Source organism: Bison bison, unplaced genomic scaffold (genome assembly GCF_000754665.1).
Source record: "Bison bison bison isolate TAMUID 2011002044 unplaced genomic scaffold, Bison_UMD1.0 scf7180017864312, whole genome shotgun sequence".
Lineage (NCBI taxonomy): Eukaryota > Metazoa > Chordata > Mammalia > Artiodactyla > Bovidae > Bison > Bison bison.
Genome location: NW_011494884.1, coordinates 1,919,664 through 1,938,798, shown reverse-complemented (window position 1 = coordinate 1,938,798; position 19,135 = coordinate 1,919,664). Strand labels below are relative to the sequence as shown.

Genomic DNA, 19,135 nt, shown 5'->3' with positions numbered 1-19,135 from the left:
GGTAAAAACACTTCCTACATGACCAGCCGTTCCACCCCAGGTATTTGCCCAAAGGAAATGAAAACGTATGTCTACACAAAGATGCGAATGTTCATAGCAGCAGCTTTTTTCACAACAGTCCTGAATTGAACCCAAATGTCTATCAACATGTGAACAGGTAAACGAAGTGTGATGCTTCTCAGAACTACAAAGGGTCGTATGGTGATGCCCATGACAATGAGGACGAAACTCAAAGTGTGGCAAAAACGTCAGACACAGAATAGCACACACTGTCAGCCCCCAGGACAGTCTCCAGAGTCACAAACCCCTGCCCCTATCTTTCCTGGAAGTGGATGGGAGAAGGGCCCTCCAAGGACCCGTTGACCTTCACTGAAGGGAAGTTCTGGAGACTCGCCATCCCACAGGGAGTACATTCAAGGAGAGAGATGGTCTCCCGAGAAGATACTACAGGGTTTATAAGAAGGCCGAGATGGAAGGCTGGGCACAGCAGACAGCCATGTCTATGTCCTGACCACCCAGAACCCATGAATTCAACCTCACTGGGAAAAGGGTCTTTGCAGATGTAATTAGAACGTTGTGACGGGGAGATTACTGTGGATGACCCAGCTGGGTCCTGAATGCTGCTGAAAGTGTCCTTGTAAGAAACACACAGAAGAGGAAAGACCATGCCACTCCGGAGTCAGAGATGGGAGGGATGCAGCCACAAGCCAAGGACATTGGAAGAGGCAGGGAGGGTCCTCCTCAGGAGCTTCAGAGGGAGTATGGCCCTGCCCACACCTTGACTTTAGACTTCTGGCCTTCAGAGCTAGCAGAGGAAAAATATCTCTTGTCTGAAGCCCCAGTTCATGTGGTATTTGTTTCACAGCTGCAAGAAATGAACATGCCGGTGTCCAGAAGAGGGCCCTCTGCAGAGCCCTGCTCCAAGGTTGGGAGATACCAAGCCTCACTGGGCATCTCCCAGCAGGGTGACCCCACGGGGACAGAGCCGACACACAGCCATGTTGAGATGAGACCCTGAGGGCCGTTCACATCCAATAATGCGTGTGACAATCACAAACATTCCTCAGGTCCACATGGTGCCATTGTCACAGCTAGTCCCCAAGTTGTATCCTCCATGTGCATGAGTGCAGCCCACTGGGGAAGCAGAGCCCTGACAGGGGCCTCTCAAGGCCACCTTCAGGGCTGGTGGCCAGCTGGCCCATGCAGTCGCTTTAACCACACCCAGCCAAGGCTTCCTGAAAATTGGAGAGGAAGCCACCCAGCCTCTCCCCAGACCCTGCTGGCCCTCAGCAGGCTCCATGCTGGGACTCACTGCCCTCCTAGTGATGCTGCAGACAGCTCCCAGACGCCCAGCCATTCTTCCTGGGGGGAGAACAAGGTGTTCTGAATCTCCCACTCTTAGTATGCACAGTGCCCAGGGAGCCTAGAGTGGTGTGACCTTGTCCTTCAAGTTCTAGGGAAGCCACTTGAATCTCAGTATGTCACCTGATTTGTCATATATGTCTCAAACTTGGAACCAATGTTTATACTTAAGAGATTTCACACGAAATTGGTATCTACTCTTTGAAAAGTAGAAGATTCTGGAAAAACCCAGGTCCCCATTCCTAGCTGGTGATGATCCACTGGAGCTGAGTTGTTACTGAGCTCTCAGGGTGGGGGAGGGGGACAGTGTCACAGTCCCCACTGCTCCCAACAGGCTGCTTCACACGCCCTTTGGGCTGGAGAGTCTGGAGTGACAAGACTCCAAGGGCAGCCTTGAGGTCTTTGCTTCCAAAGTCATTATCCAGAGGATGGCCCTCCTCTCCAGCTTCTCAGGGAAGGGGTCTTCCCACAACCTCCCCTCAGCGGCAGACCCATGAGAAGAAGCCCTGGTACCCCAACTCCTGCAGCAAAGGCTCCTGGCAAACCTTGTGATGTTACCCCTTACCACGTCATGAAACCTGACCCCAGGCTGGGAACCTGCATCCCTGGGGCCAGTCTGTGGGCCTGAAAGGGTCTTTCCTGAGAACTGCTCTGGGGTTTCTGGTCTCCCTCGGACCTGGGGCGGGGAACCGATGCCCTTCTCCTGAAGGACACAGCTCCCACACCTGCTCTGAGGAAGTTGGCCTGGGAGAGGCTGGTGTGTGAAAATTTACCTAAGGAAATTTCTCTGCCAGTCATTATCCTGGAAGCTCAAGGAAGAAAGGGGTCAAAAGAAGGCTTGGATTTCTGCAGAGAAGTATCTCAGCCTTGACAGATGGAGAAAGAGAGGGCAGTGAGGGGCTGGGAGGCCCTCGTGGCCCCAGGGGTCCTGTGTGCTGGAGGTGGCTGCCCGCATGAACTGTATCATTGAAATGGAGCTATTTCCTGAATTCTGAATGAGGTCAAAACGGGACCCATGACCAGTGGCGTGTTTGTCTCCGTGTGGCTCTGAGCTGCTAGCAGAGCACAGATGTGGGGCATTGGCTGCGTTGTGTGGGCCCCTCCCCGCCCGCCTCCAGGAGGGCAGCTGCAGCCCGTAGGCTCATCTGGCTTGCATCTTCCTGGGGCCACAGAGCCCACATATGGGTTTGCACCCCTGTCCCTGGGGCAGTCCAGATTCATGCCAGTGTGTCTTGTGGATGCAGAGAGACCATGGGTGTAAGCCGGCTTCCAGTGGGGCCACATGAACCCAGAGGAAAAGAGGGGATGTTGTGGGGTCGGCGGAGGGGCCCACACCCAGCACCTGCTCCCCTCCACAAGCAGGGGAACATGGAATGAGGGTCCAAGTCACACCTGTACTCACACACAGATGCACACTCATGCATAGAGATGCACGAAGACACAATGCAAGCACACAGACACGTGTACATGCTCACACACAAAAAACCACACATAGATTTGCACACACAGACACACACACACAAGACCACACATAGATCCACACACACAGACACACACCCACACAAGACCACACATAGATCCACACACACAGACACACCCACACAAGACCACATATAGATCTGTGCATGCGTTATAGATGTGCATGCATGCATGCTCAGTTGCTTCAGGCATGTCTGACTCTTTGTGACCCCACGGACTGTAGCCCACCAGGCTCCTCTGTCCATGGGAGTCTCCAGGCAAGAATACTGGAGTGGGTTGCCATTTCCTCCTCCAGGGGATCACCCCAACCCAGGGATCGAAACTTCATCTCCTGTGTCTCCTTCATGGCAGACGGATTCTTTACCACTGAGCCACAGGGGAAGCCTGTGCATACAGGCACACTCACACATAATTGCTTCTCTGGTCACAGTGGTAGGTTGGTGACATTTTCCTTGCTGACTTGTCGCTTACCTTCTCCCAAGCATCACTTCTTATGGCACTGGGTGGTCTTGATAAGCACCTCGCCTGCTGGGTAGGTAACAATCCGTCAAAAGAACGGCTCGAAACTCATTCGACCATCTACACTGATGAACTCTAAGTTGATTTCCCTTTTGCCACTATAACTCACGCTGCAGTGCACAGCTTTGTGCAAATAGCTTTCGGATCAGTCTCCTAGGATAAATGCCAGCCACGGAATTAGGGGGTAAAATAGTAACAGTAAATGGTTCCCAGGCTCCAGACCCTCCTCCATATAGTTTTCATCTGCACAGCTGCCTTTGGAGGAGGCACCATTCTGCCTCTCGTGTTACTGGCAGGGAAGCTGAGCACAGAGAAGCTGACCAGCTTGCCCAAGGGCACACAGCTGGTGTGCAAGGAGCTGGGTCAGCACTGCATCACTGCACAAGCACTGCTGGCTCTCTGTTCATAGCTTCAGACTTTTCCAGGAGGGTTGAGCCAATGCACACCAGTTTCTCCACCACCTTGTCACCAGTGCATGCGGCCCCTACACCAGGTCGGCTGTCCTGCCCTGTGTTATGCTGATCACCTGGCAGTGCCCTGCCTGTGAGCCCGTGTTCTTCTTCAAGGCATCGAGAGCAGGTGCCTCTCTTGTCCCTTGTCACTCTCCCAAAAGCTGAAGAGCCCATTTGTGATCTTCATTTTATCAGCTCCTATTCATATAGAACTCCAAGGCTTCATGGACCTGGGGATGTGTGCCTGTGTGTGATGCCTAGATGTGTGTCTGTGTGTATCTCTGTGTATGCATGTGCTGCATGTATCTCTGTGTGTTTGCTGCAGGTGTGTATCTGTGTTTATGTGTGTGTACACGTGTGTTTCTCTGTGTATTGTCTGTGTGCATGTTATGTGTGTCTATATGTATCTGTGTGCATTTGGGTGTGTATGTTTGTGAGTACATTCGTGGGACTATGTGTGTGTATTGTGTGTGTCTGTATATCTGTACATCTGTTTATTGTGTGTGTCTGTCCTTATGGGGTATGTGTGTTGCGTGTGTGTCTCCATGTGTCCATGTATCCGTGTGTCTGTTGCATGTGTATGCTTGTCCATGCATGTGTGTGTTGCGTGTGTCTCCATGCGTCCATGTATCCATGTGTCTGTTGCGTGTGTCTGCTTGTCCATGCATGTGTGTGGCATGTGTGTCTGTGCACCTGTGTGTGTCTGCATGTCTGTGGCCTCTGCAAGGCAGGAGTCCAGGAGAGCATCCTCATGGAGAGGCTGTATCCAGGCGGGCAGCACATCAGCCCAGATGTAAGGATGCTCCCCAGGGTGACCAAGTTCCTCCTCCACCAAACCCGAGAACCCTCGGCCTTCACCGTTTTCTGTAATCACAGCAAGAATTTCTCATGCAAATAAATTCAGAGCCAGCTGACTCTGCTACCGTCGCCTTGTGAGGTGAAGTTTATTTTGGAACTCGGAGCAATAATAAAAAAATCATTACAGCTGTAATAGACTTGGCAGGGACTTGGCAGTTCAATTCATGAGAGATCACCCTGAGATTTTTGTGTTGTCGTTAAGAAAATGAAAGAAATAGCTGTCGTCGTCGGTGAACTATAACTTAACTAGTTAAACGCTTGCTACGCGTCACAGATGACATTAAAATTTTGTTACTATTAGATTTGTGGCCCAAATGTCATGACAAAACAAATTGGATCTTTACACAAATAAAAGGATAATTGCCTTTTAATGCCTCTGTTATTCTTGGACAACTCATGGGCACTTGCTTCTGGTGTCCCAGTCACTGGGACCAGAAATGCTTCTTTTAAACTGTGATTAAGAACAACTTTTTGTGTTGTTTTCAGTGAAGAGAGATTTCATACCTGTGAGAGCAGTGGGTGGGCACAAGTGGAAGCATAGGAGAGGGCAGCCACAACCCTGTCTTTCGGGGGTCTTGGGGGGCCTTCGGGGACAATGGGGGAGCCTTTGCCAGTCCTCTAAGAGCTTGGAAGAAACTGAGCCCTTAGGCTACAAGGTGGTTGTCTTTGTTTTGAAGCAAATTCTTCCATCCAAAGCTTGGAAGGGGACTTCCCTGGTGACTCGGTGGTAACTAATCTGCCTGCAAATGCAGGAGACATGGGTTCAATCCCTGATTCGGGAAGATCCCACATTCCTCGGAGCAACTAAGCCTGCACAGCTACTGAGCCTGGGCCGGGAGCCACAACCACTGAAGTGTGCACACCCTACTGCCTGTGCTCTGCAACAAGAGAAGCCATCCCAGTGAGAAGCCCACACACCGCAACTAGAGAGTGGCCCCTGCTCTCTGCCACTAGAGAAAAAGCCTGTGCAGCAACGAAGACCCAGTACAGGCATTAATAAAAGTAAATAAATTTTTTTAAAAAGCTTGGAAGGTCCTGCTTTCTCACAAAACAGAGATTGTGCCTATTGCTAGAAAGATATTTTTCCTTTATTTTTTTTTTCTCCTCCAACTAATAGGTTCTCAGTATACACTGAGTTTATGATGTGAGTGTATCAGAAATGAATGAATGAGTCAGCGAGTGTGCAGGTCCATTCACAGTGATACCGCCCACTTTTCTCTGCCACTCCGTCCGTTCATGACCTGCTTTGATCACCACTGCTCCATGAGTCCAGTGGAGGTCTCAACACTGATAAACTGCTAATACATCTTAGAAGAAAATATAACTAGCACATTGACACGTGATTTTACAGATACAATTGCTTGGGGCAAGGCAAGATTTACTCACATTTTAAAAATGTGTAGATGTAAATAGAATTAATACAGGAATATAGTACAGCTGGTCGGAGAAGGCAATGGCACCCCACTCCAGTACTCTTGCCTGGAAAATCCCATGGACGGAGGAGCCTGGTAGGCTGCAGTCCGTGGGGTCGCTAAGAGTCGGACATGACTGAGCGACTTCACTTTCACTTTTCACTTTCATTCATTGGAGAAGGAAATGGCAACCCACTCCAGTGTTCTTGCCTGGAGAATCCCAGGGACGGGGGAGCCTGGTGGGCTGCCATCTATGGGACTGCACAGAGTTGGACACGACTGAAGCGACTTAGCAGCAGCAGCAGCAGCAGCATAGAGTTGAGCAGTGCACAAGCTGTGTGACTGCCAGTTGTGGCCCTGATTCCTGATACACAGATAAAATAATGAAGGAGGTAGGTAAGTGACTGAAGCTTGGGAGATTATGATCAGGGCAACTAAATAACTCACTGGGTAATCAGATTTTTAAATTTTTAAAATCTACACTAAGTTGTCTGAATGGAATGTTGGTTTTTTTGTCATCTCTGATGGGTGCAAAGACAAGCCTGAGGCAAGCCCTGGGCACAGTGACCAGGTGAAGACAAGGAGCTCAGGGATGACGTGTGAGGACTTGGAAAGAGGGTGGCGGCCCCCCCCCCAGGCTGCTGGGGTCTGTGCCGCACACTGATGGCCTGCTCGGTCCCTGTCTGCTTCTCCCCAGGACCCCGGCCATGATCGGCTGCTCCTTCGTTGTGGACCGGGAGTACTTCGGGGACATTGGTCTGCTGGACCCAGGCATGGAGGTGTACGGTGGGGAGAACATAGAGCTGGGCATGAGGGTAAGTGTCACTCAGCCGCTGGGGCCACTCACGGGGATGGTGTGCCCAGCAGACCTGTCAAAAGTTGTGCCTGGCTGGTCTGTGAGCTGCTTGTTACAGGTCAGGAGGAGGTAAAAGCCCCCAAACTTAGGTCAATGTAAGAAACCTCTGTGGCAAAGGGACTGGGAAGCGTTATGAATGTGGTAATGAGAGACTGTATTTCAGATCTTACTTTATTTCTCAAGCCACTCATTCTGTTGCTTTGCACTGAAGTCAGGGCTGGTGGGGAGCTTGGAAACTAAGAGCTGGTCCTGTGCACTGGGAGTTTGTCCATCAGTGGCGAAGAGACAAGGTCGTGGGCTTGTCTTGGTGGAGGTGAAAGGCAGAGTGCGCATGGGCACTGTGGGCATCGGAAGCCCCCATGGCTTCTGCAGGGGGCCAGTGTGTAGAGAAGACTCCAGGCAGGATCTTTTCTTCTAGTTATTTTCTTTCCGAGTTCACTTTATTTTTGTTTATTAATGGGAGGATAATTGCTTTAGAATGTTGTGTTGGTTTCTGCCATACAACAGTGCGAATCAGCCATATATCTCCACCCTCTTGGACCTCCCTCCCTGCCAATTCACCCCCGAGGTTGTCACAGAGCACTGAGCTGAACTCCCTGTACTACACAGTAACTTCTCACTGGCTCTCTATTTCACACACGGTAGTATGCATTGGAGAAGGAAATGGCAACCCACTCCAGTGTTCTTGCCTGGAGAATCCCAGGGATGGGGGAGCCTGGTGGGCTGCCGTCCGTGGGGTCGCTAAGAGTCGGACATGACTGAGCGACTTCACTTTCACTTTTCACTTTCATTCATTGGAGAAGGAAATGGCAACCCACTCCAGTGTTCTTGCCTGGAGAATCCCAGGGATGGGGGAGCCTGGTGGGCTGCCGTCTCTGGGATCGCACAGAGTCGGACACGACTGAAGCAACTTAGCAGCAGCAGCAGTATGCATCAAGGCTACTCTCTCCATTCGTCCCACTCCCTCATTCCCCTGCTGTGTCCACAAGACGGGCCTCTACATCTGTGTCTTCTAGGAATGTTATGGTTCCAGGTCTTATGCTCAAATCTTTAGTTCATTTTGAGTTAACTTTTGTGCATGATAGTGTAAGATAGTGGTTCAGCTTACTGTTTTGTGTATAGCTGTTCAGTTTTCCCTGGACTGTCCAGCACAATTTATTGAGAAGACTATCTTTTCCCTGTTGTATATTCTTGGCTCCTGGGTCATAAATTCACTGGCAATGTGTGCCTGGGTTTATTTCTGGGCTCTCTATTCTGTCCCATTGATCCCTGCATGTGCCTGTTTTTATGCCAATGCCATATGTTTTGATTATCGTAGCTTTGTAATATAGTTTGAAATCAAGGCATGTGATGCCTCCGGCTTTGTTCTTCTTTCTCAAGATTGCTTTGGAGTCTTTTGTGATACCACAGAAATTAGAGGAATTATTTGTTCTATTTCTGAGGGAAAATATCATTGGCATTTTGATAGGGATGCACAGAATCTATGGATAGCCGTGGGTAGTATGGTCATTTTAGCAACATTTTTCCAATCCATGAGCAAGGATACTTTTCCATTTATTAGTGTCTTCTTCAGTTTCTTTCATTGCTGTTTTGTAGTTTTCAGTGTGTTGGTCTTTCACCCCCTTGGTTCAGTGTACTCCTAGGTAAAATGGGATTGGGTTCTAAGCCAGTGCCCTGTTGAAGGCTGGTGCTCTGGGCTTCATTCTCAGCTCAGTGGGACGGTCACAGCATGATTGACATGATGTGACACAGCCCATCCAGAGAGGGATGGGCAGAGCTTTCAAGGTCTGTGGACCTGGGGTGCCACAGGACCCTGCTTCCAGGAGAGTGTGGGTTTGAACCCTCAGCCCCTGATCATGGGCCACCAAGTCCTTGCCTCACTCCTGCATTAGCAGGATACTAATACTCCTTCCTTTCCTGTTGCAACTGCAGTCCAGTGACCCTGCTCTACCCAGGGTGCACAGAGGCCCAGGATGGGGAAGCAGCTTAGCCAGGTGTACCCAGGGCTGGAAAGCAGACTCACACTAGCTCAAGGCTAACTAACCAGTGGTTAGCTGTCTCTACCCAGTGGCAACACTGGAGCTCCCTAATCAAACATTTTTGACACAGGATCTATTAGCCTTGACAGAGCACCATCACTGGGAAGCTTAAACCAACAGACTAGTCCGAAGACCCAACATGGCTGGGGGTTGCTGGGGAGGATCCCTCCTGCCTCTCCCAGATTCTGGTATCTGTTGTCAACCCTAATCTGATGCAGTGACTGGTCAACGTGGACAGAACAGCAGGCAAGATGCCAACAACTTCTTTTTAAATGTATTTTCGGCTGTGCTGGGTCTTTGTTGCTGTGAGCAGGCTATCTCTAGCTGCAGTGAGTGGGGCCACTCTCTAGTTGCGGTACTCAGGCTTCTCATTGTAGTGGCTTCTCTTGGTGCGGAACGCTGGCTCTAGGGCTCATGGGTTTCAGTAGTTGTAGCACGTGGGCTCAGTCGTTGGAGGCATACGGGCTCTCTAGTTGTGGTACACAGGCTTAGTTGCTCCAAGGTATGTGGGATCTTAGTTCCCTGATCAGGGATCAAACCCATGCCCCTTCGGTGGAAGCATGGAGTCTTAACCACTGGACCACCAGGGAAGTCCCCTCTGGTCACACTTGCCCAAGAATCCTCCAACTAGTCTTAATTATCAGGGTTGCCCCATCCAAGGGCAGAATAACTTGGAGAGCTACAGATGACCCCGGTTGGTGGTGCCCCCTCTTAGGGGAAGCTGAATGAGCTTGGTCATGGATCCAAACTGTGAAGCAGGGCAGCTCCCATGGTCTGTAAGTGACAGTCGGCCCACGGGCTCTGGCTGTGTGGGAGCAAGGCTGCCAGGGCCAGGATAGCCAGAGCCTGACAGGCATGTGAACCCACACTGCCACCTCTGACCTCACTCCCGTGCCCTCCTGCCCCTCTTCAAAGAGGCCAAGACTCAGGGTTTGGGGACAGCCAGTGAACTGACCAAGTCCTGCAGCAGTGGGTGGGCCGGCCATGAGTCGCTCACCCACCAGCAACCAAGCCTGAGGTTCAGAGCTGTTTCTGATTTAAATAAGAGGAAGCCAGCATGGGCACTGAGTTCCAATTTTTAGGACATTATTTGTGATAAGATTCATCATTAGCTGTGATGCTGCGTCCTGATGATCCGACCAGGGTTCTCTGCCTTCCTAATCAATAAAAATTAATCAGCGGCCAAACAAAAAATTTAGGCAAAACTTTATTGGGGCTTCAGTGGCTACAGAAGGCAGTGAAAACAAGCAACAGTTTCCCTAGCCTGCTCCCCGAGGTGGGGGCGAGCTGAGCTGGTTCCCTATATGCGGTGAGGGTAGGGGTGTGTCCAAGGGTTCAGGCTGGAGGAGTGGCTTAGGTGGTCTGTCCACCCCATAGATGGTGCTGTGTGCAGGGGTGCATGCATAGTACCCTGCTTTTGCTCCTGGCTCTTCAGAAGTGGCCGTTGGGTTTTAGTCTTTTTGTATCTTTTGTCCAGAATTTGCCCCAACTGCGCATGCTCACAGTTATTTTTAGTCCCTTAGAGTTTCTTTGTGTTTTGTTGCCCAAGGAGACCTTTGTCCAGGTACAAGCACTGCAGCAAAGGGTCCCAGGTTCCAGCTGGTCTCACCGAGGCCCCAGGATGCTGTGACAGCCGCTCCACCACTCAGAGTGCAGAGCAGAGCAGGTTCGCAGGCAGACTGGGAGGGACTGGGAGACCCATTACGAGGAAGCGGCAGGTCCTTCAGCCTGGATCTCAGACTCCAGCAGCATCAGAATCACCTAGAGGCGCCATACAAATAGATCACTGCACTCCATCCCAGAGATGTGGATTCAGTATGGCAGGGGGGAGCCCAGGAATCTCCATTTCCAACAAATTCCCAGGGTCCACTCACTCCACTGGAACCCCCTTTGAGAACCCGCTGCCCCTCCGCACCCCCGGCTGCCACTCTGGAGGCCGTGAGCCAGCCAGGCTCGCATGCTGCTTGCTCTGAGCCCACTCCATAAACACGGACAGAGGGGAAGGGGCCAGGGGCCAGGCCTCGGGGTCTTCTGCGGCCAGGCTGTGCTGAGGTGGGGATGAGCTTTGATTGATTTGGGGTCCTTGGGTTTTTATGTTTTGTTTCTGGGGTTTCACTTGGGTTTTTATTTGTCTGCGGAGACTTTATTCACAGGAAAGATTATATAAGATTTATTTTTAAAATTTTATATACAGTTTATTGAAGTTACACTTTTCCAAATCTGTTTTAAGGTTTTAAAGTGAAACCTAGAGATCATATTTTTATGGTTATAAATATAATAAAAGAACACTCAACTTCCCCTTTTCTTTGATTAATGCTTGACTAACTCAGATTGAATATATTAAACACTATTAAACAATAATCAGTTCCATTTCTGCCTAGTTAAATTCCCTTGAACCTTTTAAAATGACACTTATAAATGTGGCATATTTTCTTTTCTCTTTAAGAACTTCGAAGACCTGATATCCCTGCAGAAGCTCCCCTAAGTGCTTACAAAATTCTCCTGTGTCTAGTATATCAAACTTATACCACATCTCAAATTCTCTGAAGCATTTCAGGATTGTGTGCAAATGTTTTAAATTCTCTGACAAGGTCCAATTTTAAACCACGAATTTAGAATCAACCCTCAATTATACATGTTAAAATGGAATCAGAGGATTAATCTGGTAGTCTTCAATATGCTGACTTTTCCCAACTGGTTTCATCATTAAAGACCAAACCTTTGCAAATGATTCTTGAACCTGGCAGGAAGTGCCAGTTCTCTGTATTTGGTCTATTCCTCCTTCTCTGCATTGGATTCCAATCCTTCTGGAGTTAGATGATGTCAGCTCAGGGAGCAGAGTCAGAGTCCCGAGGAAGGTGCAGTGGTCCTGCAGGATGGGGGAGCCCAGCCGCTGCCCCCTGACACTCGAACTGGGTGGGGGGAACACAATGCTCAGCGGACAGGCACCTGGGCAGAGGGACCCCACCCTGGGAAGGATGAGCCACCATTGGAGACGAAAGGCATGCATGCAGGGCTGGGCAGAGGAGAAGCACCCCCACGACCTTTCACTTCCTGTCTCCTTCCAAACCAAACTCAGCTGGCAGCTAAGGGCAGCCGGGGTCGACTTGCCAAGCAAGTCAGGTGGGCCCATCCAGGGGTTGTGGGCCATGAGAGGCAGGAGGGGGAGTATGAGGGCAGGGACCCCGGGGGCGCTTTGCAGTGTCTCAAGTCAGGGGCAGTGCAGGGTCAGGCAGAAGCCAGCCTGGGGGAGCTGACAAGGGAGGGAGAAACAGGGGGGACCTGGTCCAGGCGAGCAGGCACCAGGTGTCTGGGAGCCGGATGAGGGCAACAACTGTGTCCTGCAACCCCAGAGGAGAGAGAAGCCAGGCTAGACGCCACCACCTGAATCTAGGAAGCAGGCCATGTAAGGTAGGGTGGGGGTCTATCTGAGGCCCCTGAACTGTCCAAATGAGAACTGGATATGGGGGGTGGGGGAGATACTGCCCTGGGTGTTGCCACGTGGGCACCTGGGAGAGGGCGATGGAGAGATGGGCATGTCTCCATGTCCGGTGGTGCCTGGAGCACCAGGAAGACTGGTGGGAATATCCTCCTAGAGAACGGGAAAGGAGGTGAGCCTTCACAGTGGGGTGGGGGGCATCTCCTGAGGAGAGGCAGGAGCTGGAGGCCAGGGTGCCTAACCATGGACACCAGACACCCTGCTGGGAAGAGAGGGCACCCTGCACAGGGCTGGGGAGACAGAAGGCACAGGCAGGGAATGACCCGTACATAACACGAGCAGTGCCCAGGCATACCACATACAGTGTGCCTCCCACAGTAAGTAAGGGGGCTCCCAGAAGTGGGGTAGCTGCCCAGGACTCCTGGGGGACAGCTGAGCCTGTATGGGGGACCCGGGGTGCTGACAGGCTCAGGGGGAGGGCAGAGCTGGGGAGTCCCCTGGTCCTGGCTGGTGAGACAGGAGGGGGTCCAGATGTGGACCCTCCCCTGCACCCACCATACTTCTTGAACACACAGTGGCCACCACAGGTTTGGCCATTAGACAGCAGGAGGAGGGCCAGGACGATGCTCACATGGGCGGCTTCGAGCAGGTGGTTACAGTGGCAAGGGATGCGGAGGCCAGGGGTTATGTTTGCAGGAAGGTAGGAACCTTCGGAGATATTGAAGGGGCATCCAGCAAAAGGGGACCAGCACTAGGCTCTGTCTGTCCCTGGTGCTTTGACCACAGGTAGGCCCCCAACGCCCCTGACCTGGGTCTCCACTGTGTAAATGGGGCTCTGGGCTCTGCACTGGGCAGGTCCTCCTCGCTGTGGGGGAGGTGCTGGGGTTGGCGCTGCCGGTGGGACACCAGGAGCCAGTTCACTAGCTGAGGTGAGGCAAGTGTAGGTGTAGGCATGGTTTCAGTGTGGAGGTGAGTGTGGACTCGCATGTAAATAAGGATGTAGCTATAGATATGGGTGTAGGTATTCCATCCCATTCAGATATAGATCTGAATATAGACACAGATAGACCAGCACGCAGATACAATTATAGATGACAGAGCTAGACATACATACACAATATTTATTTTTGTTGTTGTTTAGTTGCTAAGTTGTGACCAACTCTTTTGCGACCGCATGGACTGTAGCCCTCCAGGCTCCTCTGTCCATGGGATTTCCCAGGCAAGAATACTGGAGTGGATTGCCATTTCCTTTTTCAGGGGATCTTCCCCACCCAGGGATCGAACCTGCATCTCCTGCCTCAGCAGGCAGATTCTTTTACCACTGGCAGATGGATTCTTTTACCATTTATGTAAAGTAATATGGTATGCTGTGCTTAATCACTCAGTCATGTCCAACTCTTTGTGATCCCATGGACTGTAGCCCACCAAGCTCCTCTATCCATGGGGATTCTCCAGGCAAGAATACTGTAGTGGGTTGCCAAGCCCTCCTCCAGGGGATTTTCCCAACCCAGGGATCAAACCCAGGTCTCCTGCATTGCAGGTGGATTTCTTTACCATCTGAACCACCAGGAAAGCCCACAAGAAATTTAAGACCCTCTGATTAAAATCTGTCTGTACCCTCCATCTGGGCTTCCTTGGTGACTCGTGAGTGCGTGCTAAGTCACTTCAGTTGTCTGACTCTTCGCAACCCCATGGACTGCCAAGCTCCTGTGTCCATGGGATTCTCCAGGCAAGAATATTGGAGTGGGTTGCCATTCCCTTCTCCAGGGGATCTTCCCTGGGATAGAACCCAGGTCTCCCGCATTGCGGGCAGATTGTTTACCATCTGAGCCACTAGGGAAACCCATGAATACTGGAGTGGGTAGCCTATCCCTTCTTCAAGGGATCTTCCTGACCCAGGAATCAAACCAGGGTCTCCTGCATTGCAGGTGGATTCTTTTCCAGCTGAGCTACCATATAATATTACTTTTACAAATCACACATACTTTTGTATATTGAGTGTCCAGGTGTGTGCATGTAAGCATATATATATATATATATTTAACATTTTTAGTTACAGATATATATATTCTTTTTTATATTTTTTCTATTATGCTTTATCCCAGGACGTTGAATATAGTTCTTTGTGCTCTACAGTAGGTCATTGTTATTTATCCAGTCTTTAGTTAATAGTTTGCCTCTGCTAATCCCAAACTCCCAACCCATCCTTCTCCCCTCCCCCCCTCTTGGCAACCCTAAGTCTTTTCTCTATGTCTATGGGTCTGTTTCTTTTTGTCGATATGTTTATTTGTATTGTATTTTAGATTCCACATATGTGTGTTTGTGCTCAGTCGTGTCTGACTCTTGCCACCCCATGGACTGTAGCCCACCATGCTTCTCTGTACACGGGATTCTCCAGGCAAGAATACAGGAGTGGGTTGCCATTTCCTTCTCCAGGGGATCTTCCCAACCCAGGGATCGAACCAGAGTCTCTTGACTCTCCTGCCTCAGCAGGCAAATTCTTTACCACTGAGCCACCTGGGAAGCCAGATTCCACATATAAGTGATATTATATGGTATTTATCTTTTTCTGATTTACTTCACTTAGTATAATAATCTCCAGTTCCATCCATGTTGTTGCAAATGGCATTACTTCATTCTTTTTATGACTGAGTAATATTCCACTGTATATATATGCAACATCTTCTTTATCCATTCATCTGTCGATGGATATGTAGGTTCTTCCCATGTCTTGGCTATTATGAATAGTGCTGCTATGAACACAGGTGTGAATGTATCTTTTTAATTATAGTTTTGTTCAGATATATGCCCAGGAGTGGGATTGCTGGATCATATGGTAGTTCTATTTTTATAAAGTTTTATTATTGACAAGATTTAAGGTAGCTTGCCAGGAAACAGAAAAATCCCAGCAAGATAAAGTAAATTATAAATAGCAAGAAGAAGAAAGAAAAAATCAGGCAGAGACATGAAAGGGAGGCTGGACCTCCAGGGGCGAGCCTGGCGGCCGGGATCAAGGGCCCCAGGACAGTGACTCCTCCCGGTCCAGGAGGAGCAGACTGTCCTCACAGCAGACGGGGCCTGGGGGTGGGGAGGGCCAGCAAGCGGCCTGAGGGATGCCCGCCCTGCGGCTTGCAGGCTGCCCTGTGCTGTGAACAGCCAGCGGCGGGATACCCGTGGGCCCGAGGGCAGCAGCTCCACTGTCACCCGCCCTGGGGGCTCCTGCCCAGTCCTGAGTTTTAGGGCAGGGTCTCCCTACAAGCCCAGCAGCCCACGGACCACAGCAGACTGCAGAGGAGCAAATGGCAAGCCCAGGCCTTGGGGGGATCAGAATGAACAGGCGTGCCTCCCTGACCCCCTGTTTAGGGCAGAGATCAGACTCATTTCAAGTGACCTTCCCTAGGTGCCATTCTCAGTGGAGCCACTGTTGAACATCACACAGCAATGTGTCCCCATGGCCATCGCTGACCAGAAGCACTGGAGCAGTTCCACATACTGCCACTAGGGGGCAGGGTGGGCCCCTCGGTCCTCTTAGTCCCCAGTCTGGGGGCAGTGCCCGCTGGGTCCCCTGCAGGCTGCTCGCCCAGCTCCTGGAGATGCTCTGGCAGGGCCGGGCTGCGCATGCCTCCCCCTTCCTTGGGGCTCCAGTTCCTGCCCTCACAGACCCTCGGTGCTTCCAGCGGCTTCTGGGGAGAGGCCTGTGCTCTGTGCGCCCCAGCCTCCACACAGCTCGGTTCTTTTACTGGTGGCTGGCTGCCTCCTGAGCATTGTCTTCCTCACAGCCCAGTCCACCGGTGACCCCTCCGGTGTCGCACCCCTGTTTGAAATGACTAGAGCAGTTTCTGTTCTGGTGGGAGCGCCTCACAGCTCTGGGCATCAACCTCCAAGAAAAGCTGTGTCCCTGGAAGACGGGGGCCTGGGTAGAAGACTCCCACCTCACAAGACACAAAGAAGGGCAGGAAGTGAACGGAACACTGCCCAAAGCTCAGGAAGGAGGCTGGACTGATAATCCACCCTGAGGGATGCCAGCATGGGAATCAGGTCAGGGAAAGCGGCTGATTCCTGTGTTTCAAGTAAGCCCTGGTGCACCCTCTCCCACATCGATACCTAAATTATCTGCCACCCCAAACTGGCCCCTCTCTCTTAACTTGATTATTTCAAGTGGAAAATCTCAGATTGAATCCTAGGCTCCATCTCCCTTTTGAGTAGATCCAGGGCCCCTCCCTGGAGAAGGAAATGGCAACCCACTCCAGTACTCTTGCCTGGAAAATCCCATGGACAGAGGAGCCTGGTAGGCTGCAGTCCATGGGGTCGTGAAGAGTTGGACACGACTGAGTGACTTAGCAGCAGCAGCAGCAGCAGCAGGGCCCCTCCCACTGGACACCAGCTCCTCGCCTCCCCCAGGGCCCACCTTGATGCCTCCACCTTGGTCTTGGCTAATTCATCTGAGATCCCGCTGAGTCAGGAAAGCTGAGGTCAATGCATCAGAGCCCAGTGAGGCTGACCTTGACCTCCAAATGAGGGGACCCAGTTGGCCCTGATATATAATATGCATAGGAAGCCCCATATAATATACATTGAGCCGATATTTAGAGACTGTGGGTCAAAGAGGCATTTGCTTGCAGTCTCCTGGGCTGTGATGTGTCCCATCCAGCACCGTGAGTGCTCAGCTGTGTGGCAAGGCCCTGGGGTGAAGGGTATGGGCAGTGGGATGAGTTAGCAGGGCTCCCCCAGGAGAACACAGAGATGGGCGGGCACATGCTAATAAAGCTCTTTCTATGCCTGTCAACCTGGGGAAATGAACACAGGACACACAGACATGGGTCCCCAGCTACAGCTAGCCTGTGTACCAGTTACTCTTGCCGTGTAACAAATATTCCTCAATTTAGCTGCTTAAAATTACCCTCTTATTTTGCTCACAATTTGGTGGGTCAGGAGTTTGGGAAGGGCTCAGCTTTATGGTTTCTCACCTGGGTGCTGTCAGAAGGTGGCTGGGGTGCACTCATCCAAAAGCCCAGCAGGACATGACATCCGAGGTGGACACCGCCTGTCTTGGAGTTCAGCTGGGGCCGTAAGTGACAGTGCCTCCCCGTGGCCTTGCCGTGGCCGGGCCTCCTCACACGTGGTGGCCCCAGGCCCCAGCATCCACGTACCAGCACACAAGGCAGACACTGTGATTCTCTTTCACATCCCAGTCTCGGGAGTGGTGGAAACACACACAAGCCAGACCAGATCCAAGGCTCAGGAGAGGGACTCAGGACAGCGGGAGAGTCCAAGGATTTGCACTCTTCCTTAACTCCCAATGTCATGGTCTCCTATTTGCTTGTTCAACACAGTGTGGCTCTTCACACCCCCCACCACCACCTCCACTAGCTGTGACCCTGGGCACTTTTCTCCTTCTGCTCCAATTCACTCATCTAAAAGTGTGCTTTGAGACAGGCTGGGGCCTGGGACGCTGCACCTGGACAAGAATACAAAGAAACTATAAGGAACTAAAAGTAACTGCACCCATGTTCAGTTGGGTCAAATTAGGAACAATAAGATACAAAAAGGCCACAGACCAACTGCCATTTCTGAAGCGGGGGCAGCAAAATCAGGGTCCTGCCCATGATCCCTGCACATAGCATCACCAAGGGGATGGGCAGACCACCTAAGCCATCCCTCCAGCCCCACCCACCAATCAATCCACCCCCACCGTCACCCTATCTACCGGAACAGCAAGGGCACCTGTCACTGGTTTTCACTCCCTGGTGCCACAGCGCGAGTCCTAACAAAGCCTTGCCTGAATTTCTCATCTGGCCTCTTACAATGTCTGATGATTTAGAGTCCGAGGACCCATGTAGGTATCAAGCCCACCTGGAGTTGCTCCTCCGCAGTCTGCACCCTTCTTGTTCACGCTACACAGAAGCCAAGAGAGGGGGCTCTTTCATCATCACCCTGAGAATCCCAAACTTCCCCCACGGTGTGTAACGCTCCCCATCCCGCTCCCTGTGTGTCCCAGTGCCCACCCTCTTACCACCCGCACCACCCTCGGGCCTCCACCCTCCCTGGTTCAAGCCTTCTCTTACTCCGAGCCTTCTCTTACTCAGCTCAGAGAGCCCCACCCCGCCTTGTTGCCCCGCCCCTCCTCGCCCCTCTTTGCCCCGCCTCGCCCCGCCCCGCCCGCCCCCCCCCCCGCTTCGCCCCGCCCACCAAAGCTAAGCCTCGTCTTCTCACACTCTGGCTCTATGTGGCTCTATCCATCACTCGTCTAGCTTATTAGCTTACGGTTTACTGCGGGTCTCCTCCCGTCCCTCACTGTAAGTCATGTGCTCTGGGCTGGGTCCCATTCACTGCTGCATGCTACCGGTCTTCAGTGTTTGGTTTACTTATAGAATAAAAGATGAATCATCTAAGTGCTGGGTTCCGGGGCATCAAAGGGAAGCGAGGTGTTCATTGGCTGAACAATCGCCTGTTGAGGAATAGAGTATCGACTGCCGTCCTAGGTGCTGGGGATTCAGTAGGGCACACGCGTCCCATCCCTTCATTCCCAGTGTAGTGATCATGGAGGCTGTCATTTTAAATGGGATGATCAGGGAAGGGGGTACTGAGATGGTGACATCTTAGCAGTTGTGAAGGAGGGGAAGAAGTTATGCAACGCTAGGGAAGTGTTCCGGAGGAGGAGAAAACCGTAAGTGCAAAGGCCCTGCGGCAGGAGTGTGGCGCCCCCCCCCTCACCCCCC

At 51.5% G+C, this 19,135-nt stretch overlaps 1 protein-coding gene across 1 annotated transcript in view; it reads left to right on the top strand.

Annotated features, from left to right (window-relative positions):
- GALNT9 (polypeptide N-acetylgalactosaminyltransferase 9) overlaps positions 1-19,135 on the top strand; it is a 115,219-nt gene that overhangs the window by 67,053 nt on the left and 29,031 nt on the right. The window contains exon 6 of the mRNA XM_010852450.1: positions 6,780-6,897. Coding sequence (XP_010850752.1) covers positions 6,780-6,897 — 118 coding nt within the window. The remainder of the gene's footprint in view (positions 1-6,779; positions 6,898-19,135) is intronic.